General features: G+C 39.8%; 1 protein-coding gene across 4 annotated transcripts in view; it reads right to left on the bottom strand.

The window, feature by feature from the left end:
- The window catches only part of ATP13A5 (ATPase 13A5), a 131458-nt gene that overhangs the window by 55201 nt on the left and 62102 nt on the right, over positions 1 to 14155 (bottom strand). For all 4 annotated transcript variants that reach the window (XM_037838149.1, XM_037838169.1, XM_037838159.1 and 1 more), the window contains 4 exons: positions 9602 to 9674; positions 8533 to 8661; positions 1567 to 1737; positions 28 to 185 (listed from right to left, as the gene is read on the bottom strand). In XM_037838149.1, the coding sequence (XP_037694077.1) occupies positions 28 to 185; positions 1567 to 1737; positions 8533 to 8661; positions 9602 to 9674 (531 nt within the window). The remainder of the gene's footprint in view (positions 1 to 27; positions 186 to 1566; positions 1738 to 8532; positions 8662 to 9601; positions 9675 to 14155) is intronic.

Below are 14155 nucleotides of genomic sequence, written 5' to 3'. Positions count from 1 at the left end.
TTGAAAAGCATTACTCCCAGTACTTACTCCATGGTACATGTATACTCCAAGGGCATAGAGAAAACCCACAACACCAAGACAGGCCAGGAACACCATGAACTTGAAGGCATCACTATACAGTTTGAAGTTCAGAGGCCGGGGGTAGAGGATGGATCTCACCAAGTCACCTTTGGCTGTATTGTAACCTACATGAAGATAATCACAGGTGCAGTACGTTTCTTTAATACAGTTTCCCCCCAAAACCAAAAGTGGTTTGGAGCAAATTAAGGATTGGTTAAAAGGGTTTGAATATGGAGTGAAAAATAGCCCTGCTGTGACCTGACACAGTGTGCTGGTTTGTATATATTATGCCCGCCAGAAAAAGCCATATTCTTTACTACATTCTTGCAGAGGCAGACATATTAGTGTTGATTAAGTTGGAACCTTTGGATTGGTTGTGTCCATGGAGATGGGACCCACCCAACTGTAGGTGATAACTCTGATTAGATAATTTCCATGGAGGCGTGGCCCTGCCCATTCAGCGTGGGCCTTGATTAGTTCACTGGAGCTTTATAAAAGCTCAGACAGAAGGAGCTCATAGCTAGCTGAAGCTGAGAGAGACATTTTGAAGACAGCTGTTGGAAGCTGATGCAGACATTTTGGAGAACGCCATTTTGAAATCCAACCTGGGAGCAAGCAGACACCAGCCACGTGCCTTCCCAGCTAACAGAGGTTTTCTGGATGCCAATAGCCTTTCTCGAGTGAAGGTAGCCAATTGTTTATGCCTTACCTTGGACATTTTATGGCCTTAAGATTGTAACTGTGTAACCATATAAACCCCCTTTATAAAGCCAATCCATCTCTGGTGTTTTGCAAACAGGCAGCATTAGCAAAGCGGAACACAGGTATTTGCATTTATTGTTCTTATAATTTGCCAGGAGCAATAAATGGCATCCATTTAGCTGTTTAATTTCTCTTGCTCTTGGAGTAAGTGTTTCGGTGGCTCACACAATGCAGCAACCTATTCACCCATGAAGCTGAGGGAAAGAGGACTAAGGAACTGAAGAACGCAGTGACCAGAGAAGATGAACCACTGAGAGAAGGGTTTAAAGTGCAGATACGTGTTGAAAAATAATACAAAAATAAGAGAAATGGAAAGCAAGAGGGCAAGTAATTTTTTAAAAATATATACATGTATCTGTAGTTGGCACAGCAGGGAGTTTGAAATAACGGCCCAGCAAGCAACTCTTTGAAAGAAAAAAAGCACTCATAGTGTTGAAACGATTTTCTTGGATATCAGTCAGAGGACATGTAGAGAGAAAAGAGAAGCAGCCTATGGACACAAGCAAAAGCAAAAACAGTTTTGCCTTCGAGGAGATTTGCTTCATCCTTCATCACATACAAGGGTTTAACAATGAACCATTCAGTTGGAAATGGTGGTAACTTAGAAAAACAGGAGTCTGATTGGAAAACAGTATGACTGATTACCAGAATGTGACAAGTTCCATAGTCCTAAACAAAATTTTTCTAACCCAACTCCCCTCACCCCAATCTTGGACTAAATTTACAAAAGTGGATTCCACTTACCTGTTTGCAAAACGACTGCTCTTACAGGCCCCTGACCAGAGGGCTTCACCTGAATAACTTCTGTTCCACAAAAGAGCACGTGTCTCCGGTAATCCTCCAGGCTGTGGGATTTCCAAGGCATGGTGTTCTCTGTTTGGGGCAATGGCGTCTTTGCAACAGGTATACTTTCTCCTAAATGAGATTGCATTTTGTTGACTCCACATGAACTCAGGTAATTATTTAGAGCTGGTACTTTCCAGCTTCAAGAAATTATGCAAACCATAACCCATCCAGTCTCAATGCCCATCCCATGAGTTAGATGGTGGTACAAGAAATGGAAAAATTGATTATTATATTTCTAATACTTATGAAGATCTGCCTATCATTTCCATAACTGGTCTGCCTGGTAAGATTTTATTTTAAAGGAGCTTATTTTAGCTAAGAGAGTTGTTTAAGCCCAGGAAGGTTTTAGGCTATGAAGGAGCTAGGAAGCATATGAACAGCTGTTACTATTTGCCTTTCATTCCCTCATTTGTCCATTCATCCTCCCATTCATCCATTCATTTGCCAAATATTTTGACATGCTTATTCTGTGAGGCAGAGAATAATGATGAATGAGAGAGACAGGAATCTTGGCCTTGTAAAATTCAGGGAGCCAAGCTAGTAAATAGCACATAAAATATAATAATGTAAGTATTTTGGTGGTAGTACCAGGTAACTTGGGGATCTAACCCAAAACAGAGGATCAGGAAAGATTTCCTGGGCAATTTATAAATGACAACTTGAAAGGAGAGTAAGATCAGCCAGCCCAGGAAGGAGAGAAGAGTGTTCATGGAAGAGGTAAGCGATAGAGCACCATGTGCTCTGGGCACTAAAAAGAGTTGAGGATAGTTGAGACCTTGGGTGCGAGGGTAGAGGTAAGCAGTTCTAGAAATACAATGACGAATGAGAAATTTTTCCTCTATAAAGTCTATAAAATATTCCTTGTGATCCTTTTGGAGCTTTCATTTGAGACAGAAGTTAATATAACAGGACAGGATCTCTCCTTTCTCTTCCTGAATCAGCTCAGCTTTCACTCCCATTAATTAGCACTTCTAAATAGATAAGTACATCACTAAGATCTATCATCATCTTTCTTCCTTCCTGGGTTTTGTTCTGTATTTCCCTCTTGTTGGCTATTCATCCCAACCTGGATATCCCACTAGCCTTTCCAACTCAACATATCTGAAATCCATATCAAATATTTCATCCCTAAACCTCCTCTAATCTTTCCTATTCCTCTTATGATACCACCATTTTGCTGAGTCACAGACTTGATATTCAGCATCATCTCTGAGTCCTCCTCTACCCATATTCTGCCTACTCATGGAAAGATTCTTGAAGTCCTATTGTTTCTTCCTTTTGAGTGTGCCTCTTGGAGTCATTCTGGGACTCTTATCTCTGGACCCCAGTTGCCTCACTGGCAATCAGCATCTGAGTCACGGTGGCTGCACTAACAGTGGCTTAGCTGTGATTTGTTTAGCTCTTTGAAGTGCAAACATATTCTCTGGATAATTATTTGAAGCTACAATGGAACTAATGAATCATTTTTATGAATATGTATCTCAACCACAATCTGCCTTCATCTCCTAGTTGATCTCTTCCCTCCAGCCTACCCTCCCTTCAATTATCCCACACAATGTCCAGATAAATCCTTTCAAAGTCCCCTTTTTGTCATCCCATTCTCTTGGTCAAAATTCCTTAGTCTTCCCCATTGTCATTACTAAATAGAGCCCAGACTCTCTTGCTTGATTGTCAAAGCCCACCATAATTGGAGCATCAAAACCTGCTATTTCCCTACACAAACTCCTGCTAAACTAGGCTACTCACATTTCCTATCACTGATTTCCCTTTCCCCATACCAGTCTTCTGCCTTTCCCTGATGGCTGGAGGGCAGGATATCTAAGGTACAAAGAAAATTAGTACAGAGTGCAAAAGGGGTAAATTTCAGAGACAAAATTAAAGTGTCAATAACACTTCCTGGCTCCCAGATTTGAAGTACTCTAGAATGAATTTAAAATTCCATCAGTCATTTGCTAAATGTACAATTAGCATGATAACTTGCCATATTTCTAATTTGAAAATAGTATTATATGGATTATAATTATACAAATTTATGTCTTCTCTCTCTCTTTCTAGGTATAACTGAGGACAAGGAATTTCAGATGTATACCTTTTTATATCCCTCATTTTCCCTAGTGGTATATAGTAGTTTCACAGCACATATTTTTGGTGAATGCATGGATGAATTAAACAAAAACAATTACCCAGGCTTTTCTGTGATTGGGTTTTGCAAAACTAGTTTAATACTGTGGTGAATATTTGGCATCCTAAGGTGTAAGAAGCTATAACATTTTTATTAAGTGATCTCAAATATTCTTCAGGAAATTCCTTTAGTCAGACATTGTCCCTAAATCATTTTTCTTAAAAGGATTATGATATTTCATCCAACTTATCAATTGCATTCTAAACAGCCTTGTGAAAAGAACAGAACCTTTAGAAAAGTCTCAAAATCTTTGTAACACATTGTTTTGAAATCACTTTTTTAACTTAAGTATTAAATTCTTCCTAATTGTGAATGCTAATGAATAAAAAAATTGTGCTAAAACTTGATACCTACAAGTAATTTCAAATATTTTTCTGTCTTTGGATCACAGAATAATAATCCACAATGTAGATTTAGACTAATATTAGTAAACATTTCCTGTGTATACAACTGAAGATATCAGGAAACATTCATGTATTTGGTCAATGAGAGAGGGAGACAATATTGGAGACAATATGTCTTGTAGATAATTCTCAAATCAAATGATTATACACTGAGATGATTTTCAAGTTTCTTTTATACTATTCACATTTAATAAGGAGCCTCATGTCTGGGCCTTTCTTGGGAACTCCAGAAAGCAGAGATTCGTCTATAAAAGGCGGGGGGATTAAGAGGACTGGAGAGGGTTTCAGAAGGAAGCGTGCTCATCATTAGCTATTCTCTTAGTTCTGGGACCTGGAGCTCTTGTCCAATGTGCAGTAGAGGTTCTCTCTTTTGTCCCCAATGAGCCAGGTGATAGTGTTTGAAATGCCATGCCCTTGTTTATTTATATTTCCAAGACTACTAGATTGTAAACTCCTTGAGGGCGGGGGACATCTCATTTGTCTTGGTGACTCCAGCACACAACACAGTGTGTGGTACACAGTAGATGTTTCTGAACTTTTATTGAGTAAATAGCTAAATGAATGAATAAACAAGTGAAAGCTAGAGAGAAAGGAGACGAGAGAAAAGAGAAAGAAAGGAAAATAAAAGGAAAAGAGGAAAAGATCTGTCCTAGCTGCTGATTATGAGCTTATCTGACAGGATTTAAATCTGAAATGACCTCCTAGGAAAATTCGTTTGTGTCCAACTCAGGTCATTGCATCCTTCACACATAAATGTTTCCAGAAAAACCACTGATCCCAGTAATTAGAGGGAAAGCGAAGTGGATTGTGGCAGAGTGAGTGACATGCTCTCCTCTTCCCCATAGTTACCCCTATATAACATAGGCTCTGGGAGCAAAGGCCTGGGTTTAAGTGTTTTCCTTTCTTCATGGCACTTATAACTATTGGAAAGTTATATTATTTATCCACTTTCATGTTATGTCTCCCCCTCTAGAAATTTTATCTGCCTTGTTTCCCCAGCATCTGATAGAGTTCCTGGTTCCAGAGCAGGGGCTAATAAACATTTGTGGAATGAGTGAGTGAATGAATAAACAATGAATCCAAATCCCATCTCCATAGCTTTTAAGCTGTTAGGTAAGATATGTAACAACAACAACAAAAATTATCTCTTCTGTCAAGACAGATTTTCAAACTATTAATACCTCTCTCCTTCCTGCTCCCCCCACCCCCAATGGCAATCCTTTTGCCTCTGGATCCCTCCCCTTTTGGAGAGCTAGATCTCGAGGCCATCACTGCCTCAGTAAAGGGGGCAGAAATAAAGGACAGGGGAGTTGATAACCAGCTTTGAGTTCAAAAGTCATTTACAGTTGTGATCATGGATTTGGGATTCTACCTGGGAGAAAGAACAAAGCTTTCCTGCTTACCAAGTCTTCCCTCAGCTTCTTCTCTAGCTAAATCATAGTCCCAGAACTGGGAGTTGGAAGAAAATCCAAAGGAAATTTTGTATGTCCCTGAGAAAAGGGTTGCCTACCAAAGTAGCGTATGGAAACATGCAATGAGTTTGTGTAAAGGAGGGCAGAAAGTACCTGGGTCTACCTTTCTTCCCAGGCAGGGAGGCCTCCGCTGGTTTCCTCAAGCCCAAAGCAGAGTGGGAGCAACAGAAAGAGGAGCTGACCTAGAGCAGATGCCCCTCCCAGTACTTTCAGCACCTTAAATTGGCCAGACAAGGAACGAGGGAGGACCTTCTAATTGATAGGGGATAACTTACACTGGATTCTTCACCATGGATACTTTCAAAGTTGGAAAAAATTGGAGCCAAAATACAAACATGTGTAGTTATAAAATAAAGTTAAGCTTCTTGCATAACTGAGTTTATAGCAATAGGATGAGGCTGAGGAGATGAGGAGGAGGAGTCTCCCACCAGTGGACACATGCTATAGATGGGAACATCAAGGAGAGATGAAAATGTGACAAGGCCCTGAAATAAAAGCAACAGCTTTGCGGTGACAGTGCGATGATGGTGAAACCTTGTGGATCACACTCTCTTTTACCCAGTGTATGGGTGAATGAGCAGAAAAATGGGGATGGGGACTAAATGAAAATTGGGGTGGCATGGGAGGGATGACTTGGATGTTTTTTTTTTTTTTTACTTTTGTTTTCCATTCTTATTTTTATTCTTTCTGGTGAAAAGAAAATGTTCAAAAATGGATTGGGGTGATGAATGCATAACTATATGATGGTACTGTGAACAACTGATTGTACACCATGGATGACTGTATGGTATGTGAATGTATCTCAGTAAAACTGAACGTAAAAAAAAAAAAGCAACAGCTTTGCCCACCTTAGAATCGTCTTTCCCATCTCTATGGTCCCTTATATTTGGGAGCCAACATGACCTCCAATTCTGGTTCTTTCACTTGCTACCTGAGCATTCCCAGTCTCTTTTCACCTCAGTTTCCTCATGGGTAAACTGGATGTCGTAACAGCAACTAGTCTAATTTGTTTATTGCCATGATGAAGTGAGACATAAAAGTTATTTATAAAATCTAAATTGTCATAGAGGTACTAGGAATATTTGTTCTTACATAATAAAGACTTCTATATATGCAAAGGACTATTTTGCAGAGGGGAGAAAAGCATATCTGGGTCACATTTGTGGACAAATACCCTAGCAAGACATTTCAGGAATATGACCTAATCTTCTGGTTGTTCAATCAAGATCCCTTCTACAAATACGTACGTGAGTGGGATTATCTACGTAGGCTGCATAATAAAGTATTTAGTTAGAGCTTGCTTGCACAAGCTGTTTTTGAAGAAATTAATGAGAAGTATACATATATCTGTTTTATGCATCTCTCTCTAAAATTGTAACTTAATTTTAGGTTACACAAATATTAGCACTGGTGACTATATTGTTCCAGAAACAGACCCTAGGAAAGATCACTTAGTATTTGAGGTCATTTTAGGACAACTGTTGCACATTTGTTGAAAGGCAGTGCTGTTTGCCTTTTCTCTGTCTCTGGAACTCTCTGAGTTTTCTTGGGAATCAAGGCAAGTACTGTACACCCTAGGCAGTCAGAGGAGAGTAAACCTTTCCTTGTTCTCTCACTCCCCCTGTTTTCTCACTGTCATGCTCTCTGTTGCCAAAAAGAGAAGCCATTTTTCATAGTCAGGCAGCTGGGAGATGTGAAGCAGTTGCTGGGTTCCAACGAGGAAGACAGTTTTCCTTGGGCTTGGGTTTGCACGTTGGGTACTATAGCAACATTCTGGGTGAAAGATGTGATCAGTATGCAAATCCTCATCATTATCATTTAAGGCAGTTAGATTTCAGCACATTAAAGGGGTATTTTGTAATTATACTGAACATATTTAAGTTTACTGCATTTTCTGGTCTCAATTTTAAATTAAGCAGACTCATTTTTAATGTGAAATCTGCTTGTGTTGAACAATTTAGGAATAGATAATGAATTCCCTTCACACTTAGGTGATGTTTTAAAGTTTTATGGTTTTTTTACCTCTTTCTTCACACCATTTGGAAACAGAAAAATTCAACAATTTGTAAGCACAGAAAAAGGCAAATTGTTTCTATTTTTGTGTTTCAGTGTAGTTTCTTCTCATTATCATGGACTGTGTATTTTTTTTTGCTAAAGAATATTTTATAAATAGTACCTTACTAATTACGCAAATTCAAGCAGACTTTACAGAGTACAAATGAGAACTAAGTTCGAACTCTATCTAGAAGACTGGTTTTCTGCCATGAGATCAACTGGAAAGATGAATCTCAAGGAAAGCAGAACTGATATACTGACTTTCCCCTAAGGCTCAACTCAAGCTCCTTTCCAGGAGCTTCAGCTTTCCATCCATTGAGTGTAAGGCTAGATAAAATCTCTACACCCTTCCAAGTGTGGGAGTTAGTGGCTTTTAAAGGTGTGTCTTGTCTGGGTATGTTAATAAACCATAAAAAGATTGTGTTTCAAACAGTTGCGTGTCCTCCTCCTCCTCTGAACCCAAAGCACTCAATTCACTTCGCCCATCTGGCAATTAATCATGTGTTGAATTAGACATTTCTTCTGGTTTCATATTTATTGTGGCTTAATTCTTATATTGCTAAACTTTTCCTGTTTGTGTATATTGTATCTCCATTCAGATGAAAACTCTGGGCATGTCCCTATTGATTTCTCAAAGTTCTTAGCATGGGGCCTGGTATAAAGCAGGTAAATAGATGTTGATCTGATTTGCTAACACTTGGCCTGGATGCTGGACAAGGAAGAGGAAGCTCCATCATAGCTGCCTACCTACCTGTGAGCATGCTTTCATTCACCACGCAGCTTCCATCAATCAGAACAGCATCACATGGCAGTGAAAATTTTCCTGGGAGAATAAGAGCATCTCCGGGAACCAAGAGACGGGACTCCAAATGCTGTAAACCTACAGAACAGCAAAGTTTCATGATTAGCTGTTCCTCTTCCTCTATTTACTTGATGAAGGTAACTGGGAATTCTTATCAACCTATTGGCCAAAAACTACTCCACATCTCACCTGCTTAAACCTCTCTCTGCTCAATTGCAAATTCCAGGAGAACCAGGGTTAGGGAATTGGTTCCTGGGACATAGCAAAGGATTAGCTTAGCCACAAAATGCCATCTGGACCCTTGTAGCTGGTTCAGGGCTCTGTTCACAGTGGATACCCAAGAGCATTGGCCGACCAAGAAGTGTGCCCTTTTGCTTCTGTTTGCTCTCTTTGGCTGGGTTCCTGACTCTATAGCACACTGTCTCCTTGCATTGGGGCCTTATGCAAACCATTCAGACAGGTCTGCTCTGGGGCACACTCCATTTCTTGCAGAGAGCCATGGGCACCCCATTCCAGGCTAACTTAGAGCAAATGCCGAGTGTTTAGTCAGCCATCTGTAGGCCCTGTTCAGTCCGAGGACAAGGATGGCAGTGTGAAATCTATAATGCAGCAGCTGTTTGAAATGGTTAGTTGGGGAATAAAAGAAGAGCCTGAAGAAGGCTCACCTAGTAATATTCTAATGAATAAAATATGGAGGGAAGAATGAATTTTAACTAACCCAGATATTAGATAGGAATGGCTCAATCAGCCTTGGTACTAGAGGGAGGCAAGCAAGCTGCCTAGTAGCAAAATTTAGGAGATGCTCATTCTGAGGGTGCTACTAGTGCAGGGTCAACATTGGCATGACCTTGCCTTCTTAAATTTTGGATAATAGATACCTTGTTTGCCTCACTTCAGTCCCAGTTCTGAGTCCAACCAGAAAAGACTTTTTTTCTTCTTGACTAATAATCAAGGACAAATGAGACTGATTCCACCCTTCAGTATGAGGATGCTGAAGATGGCAGAACATATCACTTACCTTTATCTTTTATGTTGATTGTGACCTGGACTTTGTTGTGATCCTCCACTAGGTTGTGCAGCTTAACCGATTGCTACCAATTTAAAGTCAATATTTAAACATTAGATCATACATATCCTGAAAACTACATAATCTCAATTCGGTAAATGCTGAGCCTCTGGTCACAATGAAACTGGTTCTGGGCAAAGGACTCAACTTCCCCTTTGGATGTTCCCACTTCTATACCCCAACCCATCCCCACCCGACCCCCTACTAGTAGCAGCAATTAAGCTCATTAGTTTAATGCTATTTTACTCCCAGGAAAAGTCATGCACAGCCACTGCCCCAAGGACCTAAGCAAATGAACCAAGGCTTCACATCTTGAGGATGCACCATTGGACTGGAGAAAACAAGGGGAACACGAACAGTTTACTTCTTTCTGTTTCCCAGGCTGTAAACAACAGGCTGGATTTATCTGTAAGTGGCTTTCCATTATAAGAATCCGTGAATATCTAGGTTGTGTTCTGATTGCATGTGGAACAGCCATCCTCTCTTTTCTGAATTGGTTTTTGTTTGTTTGTTTTTTCGTACTGGAGAAGACTGTAGCCTGGAGTCATTGCTACTTATTTTGAATCTTGGTGCTACCACTAATGAGTTATTTAGCCTCTTGAACTCTTTTCCTCATCTGAAATTGGAGATAATAGCAATAACTGTTTTATATGGCTATTTTACATTTTAAATTAGTTAATTCTTTTTTTTTTTTTTGAGAAGGGTTACTTTTTTTATTAGAGCAATTGTAGGTTAATTCTTATAAAGCCCTTTATATGGTACTCAATACTACACTGAGCTTAATGAATGTTAAGTGATTAATAAGAAAGCTGTTTTCAGTGTTGGCTGTTGGGAAAATATCTGTCTGAGTATATCTACTGGAAAGATTCACTTGAGGTAGGTTTTATTGAGAGATGACTCTGTGAAAAGCAGAAGAAGTGAAAGGAGTGCAGGCAGCATCTCTTTAGATAACTCAGGAGACAGGAAGACAGAGGCGAGCGGGATGTTTGTACACGCAGTTCCCCATACTGACCGTCGGAGGCGCTGTGAGCCAAAAAGTGCACCATGCTCAGCCTGCTGGGGCACAGCTGAGCAGCTGAGATGGCACCACCCCTCTCTATATGAAGGTCTGTTACTTGCAAGAGGGTTTAAATACTGTCAACAATACTTAAACACAGCCTACCCTAACTCAAATGTAACGGTTTTTTCTTTCAGATGCTAGAACAAATTATTTTCATCTGTTCTGTTGATGGTTTTTAATGTTACAGATATCACCAGGCTAAGACAAGATTTAGACATAGCTACGCAACTTTCCCTTTGAGAGAACATAATGAAATTGGTGCTACTGTTTACATAGAAAATTTTATTATTTACTTCAGTTTTGCACAAAAGGCTAAACTTGAATAATTTGGATCAACTGAATGGAAAAAGTGATATTACTGCTGGGTACATAGTCATTTCCCTAACTTGATTTCCTGAGATTTGCCTGATGCGGCATCCATTTTAACGATGGGTAGTAGTGAGAAACCAGCCGTGGTTCTGTGGCGGAACACTGGATTCAGTCAGGATTCTGAGCTCTAGGTCAGGTTTGCTCACTAACCAGCCATGAACCCATATTTAAGAAGTTTCATCTTATAGGTTTATTGCTTCTTCTTTAAACAGATGGCATTGAATTGGATAATTTTCAAGTCAATGTCCAACTCTAAAATGGTATGATACTGATTTGCTTTGCATATGAAAGGTTTATTAAAAACTCCTAAGGCTTCATTGAAGAAATATGCAAGTATACAATGATTAAAATTACTATTGTTTTTAAATAGTTTAAAACATTGAACAGTTATTTTATGACAGGCACTGCTGTAGGCACTTGGAATATATTGTTTGATATTTTTTAATCCTCAAACTAATCCTATGATATAAAAGTTATTATCTCTAATGTACATACAAAAAAATGAAGCTTGAAAATAATAAAGTAAGTTGCCCATAATCATATACTAAGTAAGAAGGAAGATTAATGATCAAATTCTAGTTTGTTTGATTCTATAGCCTTTTCTGTTGATACATATGTTCCCCTAAAGTGCTCATAAATGACTTTTTTGCTTTAAGAAGGTAAACATCCTTCCTTACAAATTTCTTTATTTGCTTGCTTAGTAAACTCTATTAATCAATGCAAAGATAACATCAGCCTAGCTCAAGAGGATGATAATCAATACATTTGGAAGTGGTGAAGTATGAGTTAATAATCCTAGAATGCAAAGCTCAAAGCTCATTACACCATAAAGCTGAATTTGTTTATCAGCTTAGCATTCTGTCTAACCTGCCTTGCATTTGCATGCTTCCATGACTTTGCTCAAGCTATTCTCGGAATGTTCACCCTGTTTTTTTTCTGGCATACTCTTCCTAATCTTTCACATAAAGCCCTGCTCAAATGTCACCTCCACTGCAGAAGACTCTAACATCCCCAGGAAGAATGGATTATTCTGCTCACTGTGTTTCCACCTGTTATTGCACTGATCACATTCCACTGTAGCTGTCTGTTTTCTTGTCAAGTCTCCCTGCTAATCAGGCCATTCCCAACAGACTGGGACCAAGTATCCATCTATGTACTTCCCAGTGTCTATCATATAGTAGACCCTCATCACATATTTATTTCATAATACAAAATTATTCTACTTTTCCCAGCAACATTGGAGTAGGATAATGTAAGCATCCTCTTTGAGCTAATGTACTCAGAAGCTCTACAAACACAGGTTTCTATGACAACCAAACAGCCAGGAGAAGGCAAGTGCTGTGATGCTTGCCATGTTTGTGAAGCTCACTGCCTGATTTTCATTAGGCCCCCTCTGGTTTCTCCAGCGCCTGATCAGTGGGACCAGGATCAGTTTCCAAGACTGATTTGCATATTATTATTATTCAGCATCTGTTGCTACGTGTCCTTGTGTTTGCTGTGGCTAGATTTCCTCTAGAGATGACTAATGGGGGCTTTAACTCAGGTGTCTCTTGAGCCCCACTCAGTCATGACAAGGTAAAGCACTGTGGGCCAGATACTCTCAGTATTTGAGCAGCCGCCTATGGAGCCCAGTGATAAGAGTATGTAAATACAGTCCAATGTAAATACTGTTGCATGCTGAGGTTTGCACTCATACCTGCACCACACTTATTAGAAAGGAACTGTAGCGGGTGCTTTCTCGTTTAGGAAAGGGAGGTTCTTTCTGAGTAGCATGTGGCATATCTGATTCACCTCCTGCCAGCACCCCTCTTCTAATGTTCAAAAGCATGTGTTTGTTTAGCTAAGTCTTTAATTCAGTGAAATAATTAACACCAACACAGCTTAATAGGATGATGTGTGGGGCAGAGATGGCAGTAGATGTTCCTTGTTTCATTTCTGCCAATCCCCTACCCAAATCCACTTTGTGCTATAGAATTATCAAACAATCATTCACTGCCAGAAGGAAGCTCACAGGTTAGTTTGAGACTTTGTCCAGTGGACAGTGTTGGGTACTTGACTTCAAGGAAGGAAACCTGGGGGTAAGGTCTATGGCCACTGTTACGGGTGAGCTTGAACCAGTCATTTCACCTCCCAGAATGTCTCTTTCCTTCACCCTCCGGTGGTGGGAGGGTATATCATCTGTATCATTTTGCAGTTTGCCATGCCCCATACAAGCATGTACATAACAGATGTGGAAGCCCTTGAAAACTGTAAAGTGCTAAATGGATATTGATTGTTGAGGACTTGTGAGTTAAGCTGCAAAAATACAATTTCAAGATATTGCCTGGTTTTGTATAGTGTTAAAAGCTACCTTACAGATTATAGGAAAGACTTTGGAACAAGGGCTAGAGAAGTTTAATGGCCTTTTCCATGTCAGACATTGAGATAGACAGCTGAGTGTTTGACTCCAACAAACACAAGTTTACTAGGCCATAGACAAACATATCCTCTGGCCTGAAAGGACCTTAGATTGCCTATTTTGTGCCAAGGCCCTCATTCTTCAGATTAGGAAACCAAGGCACAAAGTGGGTAGTTGGTTGTCCAAAGCTATGGAATCCTACACTCTTAGAATCCTATATTCTATGCCTTTTGTTACCTAGTTTTGCCACCCATGCAAAGGAGAAACACTAGCCACACACTCACTGCCAGATGATCAACCAGCCTTTTGAACACTTCTGGTGATGGGGAGTGCTTGTTTTTTTTGCGGTCCATTACATTTACAGACATGTCTAATTGTTGTAAAGCTCTTTCCTATAATCAGAGGAAATCTGGTTTCCTGCTGCATTCACTGACAGCTGCCTTCTCTAGCTACCAGAACAAAACCACCATAGTCTTCTGGGCTCCAGGAACGATGCTCTCCCCTTGGCTCCTCTTTACCCAACAGGATTATTTAAGCTCTCCTTGCTTTAGTTTTCCCTGGAGGGTTCAGTCCAGACTGACTTTCCAAGTTCAGTGTGTTGATTTATTTTGCTTTCATTTACTAACGATAACCATCACCTTCTATAAGTCAGAAGCATTTCCCCCTCTTTTCTGAGGTG

This window comes from Choloepus didactylus, chromosome 1 (genome assembly GCF_015220235.1).
Source record: "Choloepus didactylus isolate mChoDid1 chromosome 1, mChoDid1.pri, whole genome shotgun sequence".
In the NCBI taxonomy this organism is placed as follows: Eukaryota; Metazoa; Chordata; class Mammalia; order Pilosa; family Megalonychidae; genus Choloepus; species Choloepus didactylus.
The sequence above is the reverse complement of the archived record's forward strand: the minus strand, read 5'-3'. Positions and strand labels throughout refer to the sequence as shown.